This window comes from Choloepus didactylus, chromosome 10, assembly GCF_015220235.1.
Source record: "Choloepus didactylus isolate mChoDid1 chromosome 10, mChoDid1.pri, whole genome shotgun sequence".
NCBI lineage: Eukaryota > Metazoa > Chordata > Mammalia > Pilosa > Megalonychidae > Choloepus > Choloepus didactylus.
The window spans coordinates 47,166,362-47,188,853 of NC_051316.1; the positions used below are offsets into that span (position 1 = coordinate 47,166,362).

At 39.1% G+C, this 22,492-nt stretch overlaps 1 protein-coding gene across 4 annotated transcripts in view; it reads right to left on the reverse strand.

Moving 5' to 3' along the window:
- Positions 1 to 22,492, reverse strand: part of TJP2 (tight junction protein 2) — a 145,524-nt gene that overhangs the window by 44,274 nt on the left and 78,758 nt on the right. The window contains exon 1 of one of the 4 annotated variants that reach the window (XM_037797359.1): positions 3,737 to 3,835. The exons of 2 other annotated variants lie outside the window; for them this stretch is intronic. In XM_037797359.1, the coding sequence (XP_037653287.1) occupies positions 3,737 to 3,808 (72 nt within the window). In that variant the 5' untranslated portion in view covers positions 3,809 to 3,835. Of the gene's footprint in view, positions 1 to 3,736; positions 3,836 to 22,492 lie in introns of those variants that run through there. One more of the 4 variants, XM_037797361.1, reaches the window with a different exon arrangement.

The window sequence follows — 22,492 nt, forward strand, 5'->3', positions numbered from 1 at the left end:
TACTTATAATCTTTTAAATAGAAACAAAATGTCCAACAATAGGGGATTAGTTGCATATATAGACCTATACCTGTACTTAAATGTCCACAACGTATGGTGAAAAGAAATCAAGATACAAAACACATTTATGTAAGTGTGCTGGTTTGTATATATTATGTCCCCCAGAAAAAGCCATCTTCTTTAATGCAATCTTGTGGGGGCAGACGTATTAGTGTTGATTAGGATGGAACCTTCTGATTGAGTGTTTCCATGGAAATGTGACCCACCCAACTGTGAGTGACACCTTTGATTAGAGTGTGACCTCTTGATTGAATGTTTCCATGGAAATGTGGCCCTGCCCATTCAGGGTGGGTTATGATTAGTTCACCCGGGTCCTATAAAAAGAGCTCACAAACAGAGGGACCTAAGAGCAACTGAGAGCGACATTTTGAAGAGGAGAGGACAAACTATCCCAAGAGCAACATTTTGGAGAACGCCATTTTGAAACGCAACCTGGGAAAAAGCAGACACCAGCCACATGCCTTCCCAGCTAACAGGTGTTCCAGACACCACTGACCATCCTTCAGTGAGGGTACCCTATTGCTGATGCCTTACCTTCAACATTTTATGGCCTTAAGACTGTAACTTTGTAACCAAATAAACTCCCCTTTAAAAAAGTCAATCCATTTTCGGTGTTTCGCAAAATGGCAGCATTAGCAAGTCAGAACAGTAAGCGTGTAGGAAAAGACTGGAAGAACAAACACCAAACAATGTTAAGTTTCCCAGAAACTGTAGTATTGCAGAAAAAAGTTTTATATGAGCACATTGCTTTTTAAATGAATTTTTATTTTAAAAATAAAAACAGCAAACTATCCCTTAAAGGTTTGGGGTTTTATATTTTATATCGTTTAGCTAAATGATTTGCTACAAAATTTTATCAATATACTGTTGCCCACTTAGAAAGAATCTGGCTTTTGAAATTCAATATCTTTCATAATGACATGATACTATCTTTAAGTATTCCTGAGCTGCCTGCAGGGTAATTTAAATTAGATTTCTCATAGAGAGAATTAATCTCCTACTACTACCACTGACACAGATAAGGCTGAGTCAAACTTTCAATCAATCAGACCCTGCAATTAATTTTCCAGGTGCCTAAAGACCTCACCAACTTCAGATTAAACTAGTCAGATTTTAAGGGACTTCTTTTTACCTCTGGTTAATGGGTTGTGACATAAATCATTAGCCACTTCAACATAATAGTAGAAAGACATATGTTTTAAACTACTTTAAGTGATAAGTATAAAATCTTAATTTAAAAGGTGGGAAAATTTGGAGTTAAAAATAAATTTTAATAGCTCCTTTGAGCACGGAAAATACGCACTTAGCCCATGAAACTGATACTTTGGCAAAGTTCTCACAGAACTCTTAATTCGTTCATTCAAAAGATATTTATTGAGCACCCACGACACGCGAAGCAAGTGATTTGTGGCACTTTGGATGCATAAGTTAATAATACAGCCAAAGCCCTTAGGGGGTTTACCAACGATGGTGTACCCAGAAAACAAACAATAGTTTCTTCCTGGCCTTGTTTATATACTATCTTCCTTTTTCAGAAACAGAGAGCACCGCACGTAATCACACTTATTCTTCAGAACATCGACTTCAGGTACGTCCCTGGGGACAAGCTGCCTGTGAGCAGCAACTTAACTGAGAGCTGAGCTCATGCCTTCCCAAGTGGGCCATTGGCTATGGCCCTAGCTGAACTGTGCTGGACAATGAACAGACCAGAGAAAAGCAACCAATATTTGGACTACATGCATGCCAAGCCGGTAGCTGCTTGACATCAGGGGAACTCGAAATATAGGACTATAGGAAAAGCACACAAAGTAAGAGTTAAAGATATGCATATTCCAAGACCCACTAATTCCTTTCCTGGGTGGAGGCCCAAGAAAATGTGTGAATCTGTGCACCAGCTTACACAGATAAGAATATTCACAGCAGCAAGGTTCTCGACAGCCAAAACCTAGAAACAACCCAAATATCTATCAAGAGCAAAATGGACAAAAAAATTGTGAAATATTCCTAAAACACATTATAGATGGCAATGGACACGAACAAACTACAGCCACAGACAACAACATGGATGCATCTCAAACATAATGTTGAATGAAAAACATTCTAGAAGAATTTGTATAGTGTGATATCACTTTTACACAGTACAAAAGCAAACAAAACTAAATAATATTTTGTTTAGGCACACATAAATGGTAAAACTATAAAGATAAGTGAGAAAATGAAAAATACAAAATTTGGGATGGAATTTAACCCAGGCGATGGCAGAGGGGCCTGTTTGTTCTTGGTGAGGGTCTGTGGGATGCATGATGGGTTCAGGTGGATGTTTTATTGCTATGCTTAATGATTTACATATATAATTCTTGTACATGTACCAAACATTTAGTAAGTTAAAAAATGGGGGAGATGGGTGAAAGGGGACAAGAAGGGGTACCTGATTTTTTGCCAAGGACCTAATACCAAATATTTTTAAATGAAGTTTAGATTTTATAAAGTGAAAGACTAAAAGAAAGAAGTCATAATTTCAACTGGAGGGAGATAAAGACAGGGAGGGGATGGTACCAGCAATTTGCTGGGTTCATGGAAGGCAAAGAAAGGCAAGTTGGTGGGCCAAGTGGAGATGCAGGTTCATGAGGGAGCAGCAGGGTACAGAAGACTCCATGACACCTTTACAACCTAAGGCTCAAGATTCCTTCCACCAGAAAGCCCTTCCATGTGCTCTGAGTCACTTTTCTTAATACTCACTTCCTCGTCACTTTTGCTGTTCACGTACGTTGTCTTTAATGACAACTCCCCTGCTAGTACAACAAATCATTCCTAGACGGCAGGGAATGTTAAAAGGAAGCTAATCTTTCTACTCTAAATAAAAAACATTGTAGTAACAGTAAGGTATTGACGTGAAAGAAGAAAAAGGAACAAAGGCAAACAGTGATTTGATCTGTCCTTTTTAATAAATCCTCTAGTTTTTAAGTTTCTTTCTTTTGAAAAATCTTGGCTAAATAGGTAAAATCCCTTATTTTATATAAAGAATATAGAAACCTGTTAAAAAAAAAAAAAAAAAACAAGCAAAATGCCAAAATCAAGTCTTCAGTGCCCTAAATGCCCCTCATCAGACAACTTTTAGGCCCTTTTTCCACAGACTGCTGGCTTCCCAGTGATGGACGCCACAACTAAAGATAAATGAAAATTGACCATAAGGGACAAGCCAAAGTAAACATTCATATATTTAACAGTACCACATATGTTCAGACTACACTATATTTTAGAAGCCTAGATGTAAGAACACAGATTTCTGCAGTATAAGAAAGCAAAAATTTTTACTCCACAACACAAAATTCCCAAACACAAATATCTTATCTGAAGTGGTCTTTAAGCTCTATCTAGGAAACAATACTGTGCTTGCAGATTCCCTGGGAACCAAGACACGGAAAACAGCAGACTTTGATTCATAAATGCTGTCAGAAGCTATTAGCTAGTTCCACATAAGTCTACTAAAAATAAGAAAAAGTACTTTAAAAAACACACCACTGACTACAATCTGCTGTTCACAATTTGTTGCTGAAAGCTGCCGAAGCACAAATAAATTCGAAGAGAAAGGAGTCACTGAGTGCATTTGTTCCCCCTCCCCTCCCACAAAGAAAGGTTGGGAAAGAAAAGGGGGAGATCTTGCAAAGGGACTCACGTGGCCTCTCAAAATCCTCAACTTTTTAACAGCCTGGATCCACATCCTGTGTAGCACTTGAGCAGTCTTCATGGCCTCTGGAGATGGATGGGCGAAGCCACTGCCCACATCCCAGGCTCCTGGCCCATCCTATCACTCCACATGGTTACGTAATGTGTATACAATAGTGGCCCACATTCCCAGCAAATCCTGTTGTCATCTCGCAGTGACACATCCATACAGCAGAGATGCCAAATGCTCTGAAAAGCAGCACTTGTGAGTAAAACAGAAAGCCGTCTGGAGTTGTACTACTTTAACAGCTTTCTTTTCCCTCCCTCTTTCCCAAGCAGGGAAAGCAGAAAACCAGAACAAGTGTTTCTTTTAGTCACGTAAAATAATTAAGCATATTTAAGGGGGTGGGGGGGCAGTTTAGAGCAATATTACGGAAAGGAATATTTAGAGAAGTTTTTGTTTATGTTGTTCCTCCTATTTACATACACAAAATAACATGTAAGCCAGCTGGAAATGCACTGGTAATGTTTCAGGTGAAATGAATTCCTGTTTCACAGAAATTAAAAAAAAAAAAAAAAACCATGAAGATACAATTTTTCCATCCTTGGAGATAACAAGGTGTCTGTACATGAGGGGAAGATAAGATGTGGGCAGTGGGTGTAACTCAGTGCCAACTCAGGGACAGAGTGCCCACTCAGCAGAGTTCTTGCTCCTCTCTAAGCTTTTGGTAAACACAGCACATAAAAGAAGAACAAACAGCCCTGACACTGGTTTCTTTGTCTTTACCACTGGAGGAACAAAGGGGTTGCAAAAGCAAAATTTTAATTTTCTGAACATCTAGGAAAGATTGTAGGGGAAGCCTGGGCTTGACAGTTGGGGTTAGGATTTAGAAGCAGGGTTCAGGGGAGCCCCTGCTCATTCTTGCCACCACGGTGTCCGCTATACCGTGACCCAGACCATGCAGTTTGCAAATGAAGAGCACACCACCCAATCTGCTTGAGGTTGAGAAACTTAATAAATTTGGAACACATGATGGAGACCATATAGGAAGCAACTTCAGGCTGTGGCAAGAATGTGAGTTTTAAAAGTCAGAAGATCTGGCTGGCGTACCACCCCCATTCTGTCACTCAGCCGTGGGGCCTAGGATAATCTGCATCCTTCTTTATGAAATGGGGATAACACCACCTCCACCTCAGAAGGCCAACGTCACATGCAGTTAAGCCAACCTACATAAAGCGCTAGTGCTAAAAAGGCTCTTAAAAGCATTCATGTACCTCCCTAGGGCCCTAAGAGAATAAATTCTCTGGATAGTTTGTCCTAAGTGTTATCACAGCTACACAGGCTCTGAAGTGAATGAAATTTTATGTTTCTACTTGTCCAGCAAAGAGGACAGGGATTAACAAAGGAGCCCTACTGAAGGAGAACCCTGGAAAGCTGTGTGGGTGCCAGACCTTAATCCGGGCCAGGCAGAGATGTGTGTGCAGACCCCTGTACAGCCAGGTTCCACCCAGGAGATCTGTAGCTCACTGGCTCAAGAAACAAAGTATGAGAATCCAGGCAAAGGAAGGAGGGTGCTCTGACTATCCTTGGGAAAACACTTCAGCTTATCCTGATGATAAAATAAATACTTCTTTTCCTTAAATGAATGCATGCTGTTTAGAAGTCACAGGCTTCCTAGAACTTATGTTAATAATTCCAGATTCTTCTACAGTCATTTCCAGAAGTCAGTTTCTGCCCAACACTAGCTCTACTCATTCATTCATCATATGTTTACCCTGTGCAATGTGCTAGGCTCTGAGGACAAAGCAAAGATGAAAACTGATACAGCACTGCCCTCAAGAAGCTCGGCACAAGGCAAGACTCAGCACCTGATCTAGTCAGGTGGGTCAGGGAGGGTATTCGTGAGCAAGGGACATTTGAGATGAGGTCTGAAGAATTACTAGGATTGGGGGAGAGGACTGTTCAGGATCCAAAGAACGGCACAGAGCAAAGCCCCTGAAAAAGAAAAGGGGGAGGGAGGTAGTAGAGAAGAGCTATTGGAATCACTGCAGCCTGTTCAGACTAGCACGTGCTCCAACAGTGGCATCAGGCCGTTTTGTGGTGGGTGGCTGCCTCCGTGAGAAGATCTCAAGAGTTTAAGGATGAATCTTCTCAAAGATTCCTAACTTCCATATTCTTTATATTGAAGAAACATTTACTGAACAGCACCTATACACCAGGCCCTGTGGATTCAAAGAAGAATAAAGAGGCAGTCATTACCCTAAGGCAGTCACAGTCCAGGAGGAAGTGGGACATGTAACAAGAACAACTCAGTGCAAATGCACCAAGGTTCATTCATTCAAATATGCCCTGAGTACCTACTACGTGTCAGACACTGTTCTAGTTGCTGGGAAGCACAATGGTAAGCGTGCAATAGCCCTTCTCTCACAGGGCTTGTATTTTAACAAAGGAAATGGACAATAGACAAGTGTTCACATATAACTTCAGATAGCAGTAAGAACCAAGGGTTAGGACATTGAAAGAATCAATCATAAGAAAATCCAAACAGCTCTCCAGGAAGAGGCAACAGCAAACACAAAGGCGCTGAAGTGGAAACAAGCTTAGTATGTTCATGAAAGAAGAAAGGCCACATGAGGCTGAAGCGGACTGAGTGGGTGGGATAATGTCAGGCACATAATTGTGAAATCAATGGCACAACAGGAGTCATTACTGGGGATGGGAGGTCTGGGGTGAAGGAAGCATGCACCAAGCACAGGGCAGGGCCCCTCTCCCACACCCGCCGAGTTCTACATGAGCTCAGTGCTGAAGGATGACTGAATTGCTGGGCAGATGGCCATTCTAGGTGATGGGAACAGTGTGTTCAGAGCCAGGAGGGGAAACACACAAATGTGTTCAAGACACTGCAAGTACTCAGTGCGGGTGGGCAGTAAACCGTTTAATAACATACGAGATACTACATCCTCAGCATGGATAGAATGTGTTTGAATAACTTAATCGACAGCTTGGGAGCCTTAAAACACCCACCCACCCCAGAAATGGGATACAAAATGGTTATGAGAACTGGAAAGGAAGAAGTTGTTAAAATTCAGCAAGGTACCACTGCCAAGTGCTCTCTCTACAATTTCTCATTTAATGCCTACAACCCTGTGAATTAGATATGAATGTCCCATTTTACAAATAGTCTGGAAACAGACGAGAGTTTACACAACCAATAATTATCAGAGCTTGGAATGTTATGAGAATTCAATAAGATAATGCATACAAAGAACTCAGGGTAGTGGCAGGCAGACAGTAAATGCTCAATTATTTTTAGCTATTATCGCTATCCTAATTATGAAACTCATTTCACAGATAGGGAGACTGAAGTCAGAGAAATAAAGTAACTTGCTCAAGGTTATACAATTAGCATCTGGCACAGGGCAGATTCTAACCCAGGCCAGCGTGCCTGCAAAGCCTATGTATCCGTTCCATTGAGGTACCCTGCCCCGGCCACTGCACACCTACCGTGCCTTTCAAAATCTACTAGTGACAGCCCTCTGACCTTAAAATTAAAAATGTCCCCTGGTTTTGGTGCTTTGGCAAAAGATCAGCCATGCATCTAATCACTCTGATGACACAGAGCATCTTAAATGGACAAGGTGGTCATTTCCAAGCAGGTGGTCTGGGTTCAGCCAACCCAGCTTGGCAATTCTTCCACAGTGACTTGCTATGAAGAGCGTACAAGAAGGGAGTCAGGTTGGAGGTAAACAGATATAAGTTCCTTAATGACTCCACATCTTTGTGAATACAAGTGCAAAACATGGGGGCCTTCTCTCTCTAGCTCATCCAACTCAGCAGGTAACTCACTGCCCTCCTCCTTACATGGGACCTGACTCTCAGGGGTGTAAATCTCCCTGGCAACGCAGGATATGACTTCCAAGGACGAATCTGGACCCGGTATCGTGGGATTGAGAACATCTTCTTGACCAAAGGGGGGATGTGAAATGAAATAAAAGAAAGTTTCAGTGGCTGAGAGATTCCAAATAGAGCCGAGAGGTCACTCTGGTGGACATTCTTACACACTATATAGATAATCCTTTTTAGGTTTTAAGGTATTGGAATAGCTAGAAGTAAATACCTGAAACTGTCAAACTGCAACCCAGTAGACTTGACTCTTGAAGACAATTGTATAACAATGTAGCTTACAAGGGGTGACAGTGTGATTGTGAAAGCCCTGTGGATCACACTCCCTTTTATCTAGTGTATGGATGGATGAGTAGAAAAATGGGGACAAAAACTAAATGAAAAATAGGGTGGGATGGGGGGAATGATTTGGGTGTTCTTTTTTACTTTTATTTTTTATTCTTATTTTTACATTTTCTGGTACAGGAAAAAGTTCAAAAAATAGATTGGGGTTATGAATGTACAATTATATGATGATGCTGTGAACAGTGGATTGTACACCATGGATGACTGTATGATATGTGAATATATCTCAATAAAACTGAATTTTAAAAAAACTGGGGGCCTGAAATAGATCACCATTGACTGAATGTTACAATGTGCCAGACACTGTGCTAAGTGCTTTGAGGTTGCTGCCCTTTAATGCTTTCAAAAACTATATATGATTTCTCCCTTTCCCATATATGGAAAAATGAGGCTTGAAGGGATTAAGGAACTTGTACATGGCCCCAGCTAAGAGTTGGCTGTTTCAGATTTGAATCCAGGTCTGTGTGACTCCAATTTGAATAAAATATGAAGCAAAGAGGTTAACAGATAATTGCATTTAAGACCTCTAGGTTCACAGTTCTGGTACTCTAAGCTACAGAGTACAATTTAAAGAGACTCTTCCAATTTGTAATTTTAAAAAAGCCCATTAATAAGCCAGAAAGAAAGGTGCTAATTTGGCAACAGACGCAGACTTGTCTACCCTATGATTTTAAATCTGACTAAGCTCATATAACATTAAAATACAGCTTCACTTAAAAAAACAAACAATCACCCCATAATAGGTATCAAGATAAAATAATAGACAGCTTTGTCAAAAGGCAGGTAAGGAAACTGATGATTAGAACTACTCAGCTTAATGCTGAGCAGGGTTGGCCCCATAAGAAACACCCGAGGCAAACTGTCCCCTGTAGACCTAAGGCACTGTCAGGGATAGCTCACACACAGAAGACAGACATGACGGTTCTGATGAGATCAGACATATCAATGTGCCTGTTAATCCACATCCAGCTGGTGAGCCTACAGAGTCCTGAGCCTCAAAGACATGCCTTTCCTATTAGAATCGGGGAATAAATGCAGGAACTTAAAGAACCTCACCCTTAGGTCCTGAATCAGCATCAGAGTGCTTGTTAGAAATGAGGCCCTCAACCTACTGATCAGACTATGCATTTTATCAAGAGCCCCATACAATTAATACAGACATTAAAGTTTGAAAAGCCCTAGTCTGGCAGTGCTCTCCAAGAGAACTTTCTACCAGGGTGATAATGTTCTACATGTGCGCTGTCCAACATGAAAGCTTCTAGCCACATTTAGCTATCAGACACTTGAAATGCAGTTAGTGCAACTGAGGAACTGAATTTTAACTTTATTTAATTTTAACTAACTTAAATGCAAATGCAAACAGCCACATATGGCAGGTAGATACCTTATTGGACAGTGCAGGCAGAGGATATACCTTTATGAACCATATACCTAGCAGTCATTGAAGCTTCTCAACTTTTTGATATTATGACAAGCATATGATAAATATCGTTGAAGCATGTTGCTTTTATTTTTTTTCCACATTTTGTAGTGTGTCTGGATCAAAGGACATAGACCTTTCTAAGCCTCTTGATATGTACTGACCAGATACTTTTAAAAAGGATTCTAACAATTTACAGCAATATGAATCAAATGTTATTTTTTAAAATGCCATTTTGAGAAAGAAATTCTACTTAATTTCAGAAACAGTACTTATTTCTATACCTTAAGGATCCTTTGGTAACCTTTATAAATTTTCCTGCAGGAAGAAAAAAGATTGTGAACTCCATAGTAGGCATGTCAATAAAACTTAGCAAATGACACTTTGAAAACACCAATGTAACCAGTTCTCAGTAAGAGACACAATGATTTTATATTATCTCTGGATAAATCTATGCCTGGTATGCTCAGCACAAGGAGGAATGTCCACTGCACCTAATGGAAACCAACAGGGAAAAACAAAGCAATACTCAGTCACCCCAGAACTCAGCCTAGAACACACTTCGTTAAGGGAGGGGTCAGCAAAGACAAAAGACAGGAAGGGGAAAGGTGAGGTTTCCGGGTTCAACGTCCCTTTCAGATGAAATGTGGGAGCCAAAGCGCAAAGCTATTAAAAATAACAAAAATGCAAATTGACAAGCCTTACTAATGCTTTTGAGTTCATAATAAAAGAGACAAGATGAAACTGAAGCAAGATATATCGAAATAAATTGCCTGGTTTTTCCTAAATTTTTTTCTCATAACAAAATTTAAGAAAATACAAAGTTCACACGCCTGAAATAGCCTTGCTACTAAACTAAAAAGAAAACATTCTTTGATGAGGTATCTTGTATGCCATTATTATACAAACTGAATTAAACTTACAGTCCATAAAAAAGTGTGAGATAACCCCCACTCTCTACACTGTTTTCCTTTATTGGTGCCAGAGGAATTTCTGAGATAGGGACCCATGTTTTCTAAAAATCCTGACTTAAACATTATTATTTTTTAATCATATTTTTGGTTGTGGAATATAACATATATACATAGAAGTGACAACTTTCCAAGTCCAATTTAACAAGTATTTAGCAAATTTCAAAGAATATTATGGGTTACAGTTCCACAGGTTCATTTTATTTCCTTATTGTAAAATATAACATATATACAAAAAGACATCTTTCATTACAAAGTATGATTTAACAAGTAGTTATAGAGGATATTTCCAAAATTGGTATGAGTTACAGTACCATAGTTTCAGTTAATTAACATTATAGAGCTTCTCTCAAAATCTGTACATGCCTAATTAACAAAAATTATTGGCAAAATTACATGCAATCTTAAAGGAAAAAAGCACTCAACTTTTCTCTTTTGTGGAATTTGTGGTTATCAGGAAATCCGCAAAGGACACTGCCTGGGTTACCTAAAATCCTAACATCCACTAGGTGGCACAGTGATGCAGAAATAAAAATAAAAGTGAGATTGCTGTTAACCTTCAAATTTAAAATTTCAAAATGTAATTTAGAAGGAATTAGAAATTGACTTTAATAATTACAATAAAATCCCTCCATTATAGCTTTTAATAGGGCTAAGGTAAATTAGCAAAAGGATGGAAAATACTAAGAGGAAAATAACACTTTTTCGTTGTCATTTATTAACATAAGCAAACATACACAAAAGCATATTACAATCAAGCAACACCTTATGAAGTGCCTGACCCTGGTCTGGGGGCTATGGCATATTCAAAGGAATTAAAGCCACCTGGAAATTGGAAGACAGAACTTTCTAACTGCTAATCCCTGGACCGAACTGGCATGGCAGTGAGTAACTTCAGGAGAAGGAGCAAGAGAATCAGACAACATTTCATGGAGAAGGTGAATCCACTCACTGTCTCGTTTAATAGATTTTTATGAAGCAGCCCTTTTGTGCCAGGCTCCCTACAAGAACCAGCGATTCAACAGTGAGTATAATAAACACTACCACTGCCTTCGTGCAGCTCAAAAGGCTAATGGTGGTTAGCAGTAAATCAAGGAACCAGTCAACAACTATGAAGCTAAAACTGCTCCATGGAGGTAAAGTGCACAGAGGCCTGAAGTAGAAGGAATTGGCTGGTTCAGGGAGGTCACAGTGTTTTCCCTCTACATCACCCCGGGGAGGAGGGAACACAGCCCCCTCGAGGAAGGGCAGAGCAAGAGCACCAGTGCTGAGGAGAAAGAGGGAGGCAAGCATGGCACCCGAGGATCCTGGTCTCCATCTAAGGATAAAGTGACCAAAAGTCTGAGGCAGGTCAGTGGCACAGTGGATTTGTATTTTTAGATACTTGAGTCTAAATTCTTCCTTTTACAGAGGAGCAGGGAAGAAACACAGGCCTAGGTTGACAGCATCAGCAGGTTACTGGTACAGGAGGTGGGAAGAAGAAAGGGAGGCTAAAAAGCACATGAAAAGATGCTCAACATCACTAGCTATCAGGGAAATGCAAATCTAAACCACAGGGAGATGCCATTTCACACCCACTAGAATAGACACTACTAAAAAAAAAACAAAACAGAAGACTACAAGTGTTGGAGAGGATGTGGAGAAATAGGAACACTCATTCTTTGCTGGTAGGAATGTAAAATGGTATATCCACTGTGGAAGACAGTCTAACGATTGCTCAGAAAACTAAGTATAGAATTGCCATATGATCCTGCAATCCACTACTAGGTATTTACCCAGAATTGCTGAAAGCAGGGACTTGAACAGATATTTACACACTGATGTTCATAGTAGCATTATTCACAATTGCCGAAAGATGGCAGCAACTCAAGTGTCCATCAACCTTTGATAATGGATAAACAAAATGTGGTATATACATACAATGGAATATTACTCAGCCATTAAAAGGAATGAAGTCCTGATGCACACGACAACATGGATGAAACTTCAGGACAGTATGCTGAGTGAAATAAATGAAAAGGACAAACATTGTATGCTACCACTGATATGAACTAATGATAATGAGTAAACTCAAAGTGTTAGAATCTAGAATATAGGTTACCAGGGGATAGAATGGGGTTAGAAAATGGGGAGGTAATGCTTAGTTTGTACAGAATTTCTATTTAGATTGATTGTGAAGGGCTAGAAATGGATGGTGGCGATAGTAGCACATTATAGTGAATATAATTAACGGCAATGAATTATATAGGTGAATATGGTTAAAAGGGGACACTTTAGGTCATATTTGTTTCTAGAATAACAATTAAAAAAATAAAGCATAGGACTATATAACATGGTGAACCCTATTGTAGATGATAGACTACAGTTTATAATATAAGAATGTTCTTTCATGAATTATAATAAATGTATGGAAATAATACAAAGTGTTAGCAATAAGGTGGTATATGGAAAAAATACTATTTTAATAATTTTTCATCAATTGTAACAAAGGTAACTATTGTTAAAAAAATTTAGTACTATTACAAAAAAGAGATATAAGCAATTCTAACAAATGTTCCACACCAATGCTAGGTGTTGGTGGTAAGGTGGTGTATGGGAATCCTGTATTTTATGCATGATTTGGTCTGTAAACACATAACCTCTCTAATAAAAAAAAAATGGAAGGGAGGGAGGGAGACCCTGGCCTTGAATTGCACATGCAGTACAGGCTTCCTCAGGGCAGCTATGGCCAAGGGGCCTACCTGAGGGGTGAACAATGGTCAAGAGCCCTTTTTACTGTAAGCAAAGACTAAAGTGAACTAATTTCTAAATCAGGTTCCAAAGACAGCTTTGCAGCATGTTACTGAGGAATCAGCAGAAACTGTTCTCAGGGTACGTAACAGAAATGTTTCCTAGGCATTCTGAGAAATGGATGCATACACCAGAATAAAGAAGAGTACCAACAAACTCTGTACAACCGAGAGCTGTTCATCTGAAGGGGAGCAACAACAAAAACCTACCTACTGAAAGAAAATTCAAGTAAGGACCTTGTACCTCATTTGCCAAGATGACTTAGACTCTGCTTTCCCTTGGGGCTTAGGGGGAAACAGGCAGTGACACAATATACTAAGCTTTTTTCTCCATTGTGTTACATGAGGGGATCAAGTCTCTGGTTTGTCACTAACCATGTGTATGACCTCTAAATTTCTGAGTCTCTTAGGTGATAATACTCATCTCATAGGATTGTTGTGAGGACTGAGTGAGAATATTATACGGAAGGTTATATAAACTGTAAAGCACCACATAAATCCTACTCCCAAAAGGGCAATGGTGGTATAAATTTAATAAAAGAATTAAAAAGACAGATTGAATTTAGTCATTCAACATTTGTTTACCTACTGTGCATCAGGCTTTGAAAACAAAGACCTACTGGCATAGAATATGGTCCCTACCCTCAAATGATGCTTATTTTTTTAGCTGTAGAAAGACCTGGAATAGTACAGAAAATAATACCAGCTAATAAATTAATAGTAATAATAATGGAATAGCAGGCACTGACTAGTCACTGCCACCGACTATTAACCCAAATGCTTTTCAAATCTCCCAAGCAAGGAGAACATCATTAATTCCTCTCTGCTCTGAATTTCTTCAAGGCTTTGACCCCATGCCAGCGCTTTATTGTAACCTGTAAGTTCCCCCTCACAGGAATAAATTGTTTGGAATTAAAACGGTCAACAATGTAGAAATACAACAGTACATGTTCCAAAACTGGAATCCAGAGAAATCAGAACATCCAAAATCCAGGCAGAAATGTTTTACATTTTACAATTTTGGTTGTAATGGCCTTTCCACATCCTAAAAATAACATGTGCTTCGAGGCATACTTTTTCTACATATTCTTGTACTCAGGTCACTGAGGAAATCTACACTCGGAACTTCTCAAGTGACCTTCCTGTTAGCAGGTCACCTTGCTTCCTGGAACCAGGAGCAAACCAGCTTTTTGGTGCTCAGGCCCAATCCCTTCTCCCTTCTGCTCTCCCACGGCTAAGAGGGACCTTGGACAGGGGTGTTCTCATGCACCTTCTCACATGTCAGCATCCTGACACACGTGATCACAGAAGAGGTAAGAACCCAGCACCCTGCTTCTGGAACATCTAAACCAGGGGTTGGCAAACTTTTTCTTAAAGGGCCATTATGGTAAATACTTGAGGCTCTGCCAGCCAAGAGGCCACAATGAAGGTTTTATATAGGTACTTGTATAACCTCTTAAATGTAACCATTTAAATGTAAGAATAATTCTTAGCTAGCACACAATAAAAGGAAGGGAGGGAGGAAAGGTCAGAGGGAAAAAAAGAGGTTATCGGGTGTAGTTTGCCAATCGCTAAACTCATGCAAAATTTCATCACAGAGGACTGATGTGTAAAAGGTCTGTTCACCAAGACACCAAGTGCTCACACAGGGGCTGATGGGGGTGCACACACTTCTGGATTCCTGGTTTCCTTTGCCTCATTTTTCACTTCTATTCTCAACAAGCCTAGGCCTCTCCTGAGTATCCACTACTTGGGGTATAATCCTAAGTGTTTTTATTTTATTTTTTTAATCAGTAAGGAGTAAGTTCTTAGTGGGTACATAATCCAAAAGTTAGGTCAACTCAAGTGAATTATGCTTGGTTTTGGTAGCAAACTAAGTTCTCTGGTTATATATTACCTGAACTAAAATGTGAACTTGTTCACAATTTCCAGTCACATACTGCAGGTAAAGCTGGACTGAGATTAAAATCTTGCTTCAGACAATCCTCAAAGTAGATAATTAACTACATTTGTTAGTATTATCAACTCATGTACTGGGCAAGACACTGTGGGAAGTAATATGTTGGACATAGAAAAGTCTTGGTTCTAAGTTTTGTTAATGGATGGTTTTGATGGTAGCACAACACTGTGAATGTATGTAACTCAACTGAACTATATACTTGAAGGTGGCTAAAATTATTATTTTTAGGGTGTATATATGTGACCAGAGTGAACCCTATTGTAAACTATAGGCTATAGTTAATAATATAATTATAATAATATTGTAACAAAGATTCCAAACTAATGCAAAATGTTAATAATAGGGAAAACTGTAGAGGGTTTTTGTACTTCCTGCATAATTTTTCTGTAAACCTATAACTGCTCTAATAAAGGAAAAAAAGGGTTTTGTTTTGTTTTTTTGACGAATAAAAGGGAGAAAAAAGCCTTGGTTCCTAATTTCAAAATGGGATGCTGTCTGTATATCCTTACAAAAAGGTAATGAGCATATGGTGCCCACAATTTAAGGCAAATAGTGCTTTGGAAGAAATTTTTTTAAGAAGGTTTAGAATAAACAATGAAATTTTCCATTGCCCACCAAGAAATCTGAGAGAATCTGGTTTCCCTATAAAATTCACAGCTAAGCTTAGAATGGAGAATCATTTAAATAATGACCCAGCCCTAAAATGCCCATGGACACCCATTTAACCCATTCATCCAGGATCCTGGGAGAAAAAAGTCATGTGGAAAGGCAGTGGGGAAGGAAGACACATGGCACTCTTAATATGCTACCCGGGGAAGGTAGGAAAGAAAGGAAGTTTGTATTTGGAGCCTTCCTAGCTCTTTCTACACCTTGGGCTGGTTGCACCGGTTTTCAGTGCCCTCCCAACTCCCTCCAACCCCTGGCACTCCAAAATGCCACACCGTGTTCTTGCTTCTCTATCTTTATTCCCAATCAAAACTCTCACTGAATCAATACATATGGGCTCAGCTAGTTATTAGAAGAATGTCAACTGGTCTACTTTGCAGTAAAGTGTGAGTGTCTGGTAACCTAAAACTTCTCAGAGGTGTTTGATGTTTTAAAAGACATAATTTGACCTGCAGAAAACTTAAAGTGAAATTCTGATCCCCAGCAGGCAAGCTCCCAAACATAGCGTTTCTCAGTTGTTCTTTCTAATTTCACAGTCCACATGCTTTTTAGCTGCAATAAGCTTTTCCTCATATTAACAGGGTTTTTTGGTTGATGGATAACACAGTCATTTTTAACCAGAGGCTCTCCTGGGCTTGAAGAGGGTATATTCTCATTTGACAAGACATAGTCTTAGTACTTCTATAATAAAACCGTGATTTCGTCTGTTTGTTTATGTAATTTACTTCCCAGTTGTGCCTTATTCATTGTAGCATCTTTGGAGCCTCATAAAGTGATGGACAAACACAGGTCACTGATAAATGAAAACATTTCTTAACAACACTGATTTATATAATTGTTACTCATGATTCTCTGGGGGAAACAGAATCATGTTTATTTTCAGTGACAATGTTTAAACTCAACATAGGGCCTTTAGCTTCTCCCTCTATTTCTGTGCTGGTCTGATTCTGAAAACAAGAGGCTGCTAGAGCTGGAAGAACCAGCAGGCTTTGAACCAGTCAAATGGACCTTGGCTCAAATTCCCTTCCTATCACTCTAGCTGTGTGACACTGGGTGGGTTATTTAACATTTTGGAGCCTCAGTTTCTTCACCTATGAGAGAGAGTTAGCACCTAACCCTCAGGTGGTTTGGAAAATTCAGTGAGCTCTGTACTAAGGGCCTGTCACTATGTCAGTCATGGCTTTTTTCCCTTCCTTCACTAGAGAAAAGTTACCCAAGAGCAATCTGACAGCACAGAGGAAAATTGACAACACCTTACTTTGTTTCCAGGGCTCTTTCATGATTAGGAGTTTTATACAAAGATCAGAAGTTCCACTGAACACTTGGGAACTGAGATGGAGCGAGCCATCTCCAAACACACTCATATTTGTAAAACTCAAACACACTCACGTTTGTAAAACTCAAGGACACAGACTCACAGATGTTCGATGTGCGCCATTAATGCATATTTTCGATTTCTGAGTCCAATAATGCAAAGTTGCAGATTTGAAAGGTCAACAAGTCACCTGAAAAGTACTTTATTTTGAGGTAGGGAATGTAGTAGAAAAAGGGGAGAAAGAAGACATACCCACACTTATCACATTCCAGTCTTTTGGGACTTACTTTCTCCCTTCTCTTCCTTTCACATTCTTTCATTTACAGAGCAATTATTCTATGCCCAGACCTAGAATGCAAACAACAGGCCTGCCCTCAAGAGCTCACAATCAACTCTGCCCAATCTTAAAACTGATCCACCGTATAGCCATAGGCGGTATCCAGGCCTGTGAGTTCAGACTATCACCGAAAACACACTGCTCTCCTAAAAGGACAAATACATAGAGTGAAATTTATATATGATTGAAGACACGTTTGCAGTTCACTGTTTCCAAGCATTCATTTTGATTAAGCTTTTCCCTATCAAAAAGCTTGTCGCTTCTCATAAAAATAATGGAATATCCATGAAGCAGACAACACTCACACAGCCAATATAACTAAGATGGAACAGCTGAGACAGTTAACAGCAGCCTCCCAGTTTCTATGACACTACACAGCATAAATCATCATCCCAAATAAAAAGCCAGAAGAACAAGTCTGCAAATTGTCCCGACTGCTATGTTACTACTTTTGTAGGACAGTTCATTGCTGGGATATAATTCAATCAGGTCAACATTTATATATAACCATCCAATCACACTCAAAAGCAACTCTGAACATTAATTCAATTTTATTCCTAAGCCAAACTAGATATTTTCTTCCATATTAATACATGCAAACCCTCCTCTGCTCCTGTTCTAATAATAGGCAAGAGATAGTCTGTGCATCCTGACTGTAAATGTTCTCTCTGTGGTTACAATAAATAGAAAAAAAACAAAAATCACCAATTGATGTTTTCTGGATGAAGTAAACCACAAACATGATTCTTAGAAATTCAGAAATGCCTGGACTAATCTTATTTTTACCCCAGTGCTGTTTCCCCACATTTTTCAGGGGAAAAGCACGGACTAACCACCATTCCCAGTGGCAGAAGGTTCCAGAGACTGAGGACAGTGATGATCAATTTCCGCTGCCTTTCTTAACTGCCTAACTTTTGTGGAATATCAGATCACACTGAACTTGACAATCACTTTTAAAAAATGCTTTTAAAGATTCTGTTAAAGAAGTAAAAATACAGGCCATGCTGTACTTCAGAAAAATACACAGAGCTTTCTTGATCTGTAGCCCTACTAGCTGAAATATTTAGAGGTACACGGACCAGAAATATATATATATTTAAAACCAAACACTTTTGCCAAATAACTGAATTAGGTCAACGTCCTTACGAAGCTCCCCTTCAGCTCTATTTTCAACTCTCCAAACAGTGAAACCCTTTGTCTATTGTATCAGTCACTGTAAACTGTTTGGGCATCCATTGTTAGCTCAGGCTTACTGGATAAGTCTGGAGAAAGAGAGATAAAACAGAGGATTCTGTCAATATATTTCTAGCACATTCAAATTTAAGCAAGCTTTGCAAAGAGCCAGCTCATTCCAACTGCTAACCAGTGGCTGAAAAGTTCATTGGTTATACTTATCTTTGCACTTAGAAAATTTGCTTCCTTATGGCTTCAAATTTGTACATAAGGAGCTCTCAGAAGTACTACTGTATTTTTTCTTTTTCTTTTTTTCATACTCATTCATTGTTTTCTTTTTAACTTTATCAAAAAATTAAAAAAACAATTAAAAAAAGTAAATGAACAATGGAGGGAGGAAGGGAATGGAATGTCTTGGATGTTCCTTTTTATTCTAATTTTTATTTTATTTTTTGGAGTAATGAAAATGTTCAAAGATTGATTGTGGTGATCAAAGCACAACTATAAACAACTGATTGTACACTCTGAAGGATTTTATGTTACGTGAATATATCTCAATAAAATTGTATTAAAAAAAAGAAGTACTACTTAGTACAAAATGTTATTCAATAAATGTTATTCAATAAATCGCTTTGCCACTCTCTTTCTAGCTAACCACCTGAAAAGTTAACAGTAAGGTTCCCTAGGAAGTAAAATCAGTCAGGGTTAGGGGCAAATTATTTAAGTGCCAGAGAAGATCCACAAACATTCTGAAGTAAAAACTCAGTTCTTTCTATATGTGACATCATTAGAGAGAGGATTTTGCCAAAATTGATTCAAGATTTTTAAATGTTTTAAAAACGACATGTTATAGTTCATATTTCATAAAATAAACTAGAAATAGAAAAGGCACCACTGTCAAATGTTTGGTAGACTACAGTGCTCCGTCAGCATGAGACATGAGGCAGAAAATAGGATAAAAATCTAATCTTTCCATTTCATTTGTCAAAAGATGAAGGAAGGTAAAGACAAAAAAAGGGAGGAGTATCCTCCTTAGCCCATCTGCAAGCGAATTTATATATCATCCTTCATTTGTTCATTAGAACCTAACAAATTAGACTGACTTCAAAAAAAAAAATTCGTTAAATTTCATAAAGTTATAAATCAAAGCAGTAATTCTTAGAATTAAATTACTGTACAGCTTCTACATGAATTTGTAGGCTTGAAAATCATAATTTCTCAAGCTTACACAAATATACAAAAATACCTGGAATCACAGAGTAGGAAGGTGCAGTAGAGATTTCCTGGTCAAAAATCTTTCCCTCCCCGATATCTCCACCCTCTTCACCCCCCACCCCCTCCCCACCTCCAACAGACACTCCTGCAAACATCCTTTTACAGACAAAGAAATGTGTAGGGGAAGAAATTGAGGCCCAGAGAGGTTAGCAGACTATCTTATGACACATGGTGCTTTGCTAAGGCTTTAAGATGTACTCTGCGGGTATTTTACTGCCAAGTCCCTGGATTAAAGAGAAAATGGCATTAGACCTAGGACCCCACCATCCTCTTTTAATTTAGCTTTAAAATTTGAGTTAATTTTAAATTAGTTTTACTTTATTTATATTTGTAGGCAAAGTTGATAGGGCTTTTAAATATTTATTAAATACATAGGAGAACAAAGGCCTACAAAATCTGACTTGTTAACCAGAAATAGGGAATGGACCTGGCATACTTAGAACTTTCTGGATACCTAATTAAGATGCAAACTCTCAATTTCCAGGAAAATTCCTGGGGAAAAAAAAAACATAACAGACTTTTCCTGCAGTGATCTAATAGGAATGCTTTAGCCCTTGACTCCTGGGTTCCTTGGTCCTTATCCAGTTCCTTCTGAAGGACATCCATTCCCTGGGAATAAAATACTAACTAAACTATAATGTCCGCTCACAGTGTCATCTTCAACATTACCTGCACCATCATGATTCCCTGACCCTGGTTCTACCTTCAAGAAAAACCAGTTATGGCTGCTAGTTATCCCCTAATATCCAGTCTCCCCTTCTTCCTTAATGGCAGAACCTCAATTATTTTGGGAGGGGCAATGAACACAAGAATAAGACTATATTTTCCAGTCTCCCATGAAACCAGGTATGCACATGAAACCAAGTTCCATCCAACAAGATTTAAGAGGAAATGCTGTTTGGAACTTCATGAAATCTCAAAAGAAGCTTCTACTTTCTTTAAGCCTTTGTTGTTACTCACAACATACCTCATCCTCATATAAATGGAATCATACATTTTGTGTCTGGCTTCTTACACTCAACATGCACACTGATGATGAAATGAACTTGACTGTTCCATTTCAGTCAATGAGCTCAGATTGTATCTAATGGACCTGCCCTGTAAAGTCACACGTGTTTCTGAGTGGTATAAGATGCAGATTCCCCACCTGCCAAGTACCTTCCTGCCAGCCTTCCAACCTGGCCCCAAGGAAAGGCCTGCACTGCCAGGAGGCCCCACTGACCTTCTCTATTCCCTACTCCAAAACCCATTCCTTCACTTGGCTCAGAGTAGCAGGGGTATAATAGTACCTTTCTTATTTGTGATTCCACAATCCTAAAATGCTGAGGCATTGAGAAGAGCTTTGCAAAGTACTATGTATTTTTCCAGAGAAACAATGCCTGGGTAGGTCTTGCAGCAGGATCCACAGTGCAAACAGGTAACCACAAAATCACAGGACTGATTCCGGAACGTGTTTTATGAAAACCAGTCTTATGACTGGAGCAGCATCATGTCCTTTGTTAATAATGATAACAATAAATTATAACCACTGCCACTTACTGAGCACCACATGGCAAACCCATTACTCTCAGAGGCTGGAAGGCCCAGACTCTCTTGCCAACAGGGTTCTACCAATGAGGTGCATGTGTATAATATCCAGAAGGATGAAGGAAAGCAGATGCCATTTGTTTTTCTTTTTCCTAAAGTAGCAGTAGCAGGCAAAGACTGGATTTCCCAGATGTGAGCCTCTGCAGCAATCTCCAAGCTCCCTCATTCCACCTGCTTTAGGACTGAAGCGGCTGGAAAGCTGGAAGGAATTTCTGAAGATTCTGGCTCTGGGCAGCGCAGCTTTCTGACTTTCTGTGAGGCAAATCTAAAAACTAGTGGTAAGTGCTTGCCTTCATGTCTCCAGCTTTTCCATCATTCTGTAGACACCATTTCTTTGTATTAAACCCTTTTTCTTTTAAATAGCTAGAATGACATCTGTTTTCTTGACTGAACCCTGACTGCTAGAATATATAATATCCATTTTACAGTTGAGAAAACTGAAAAGTAAATTGCCTCAGGTCAAGTGAGTAAGTTGCAGGACAAAAGAATTCAAACCCAGGTCTGTCTGACTTCAAAGCTGCACTATGAAAGTTAAACATATCCCTAATCCATAACCCAGCAATTCTATTTTTAGGAATTAATGCAAGAGAAATGGGTGTGTATGTGCACAAAACAACCAGTAGGCTATTTTCATAGCAGCAGCTTTATTCATAACAGAAAAAAAAAAAAAAAAAAAAAAACCCTGAAAACAACCCAACACCCATCAACAGGAGGATGGATAAACAAACTGTAAGTTTATACAATGGAATATTACTTAGCAATAAAAAAGACCTACTGAGTCACAGATCAACCTGGATGAATCTCAGAAAGCTTATGCTGAGTGAATAGAGTCAGGTACAAAATACATTATTCCATTTATATGAGGTTCCAGGCCAAGCAAAACATTTCCAAATTGACAGAGTCAGAAGAGAGGGGCCTGGGGAAGTAGCAGTTGGAAAAGTGGCATGGGAGAACTTTCTGGGGTAATGGAAAGTTTTATCTCTTGATCTAGGTGATGATATCACACAGGTGAATATATTGACAT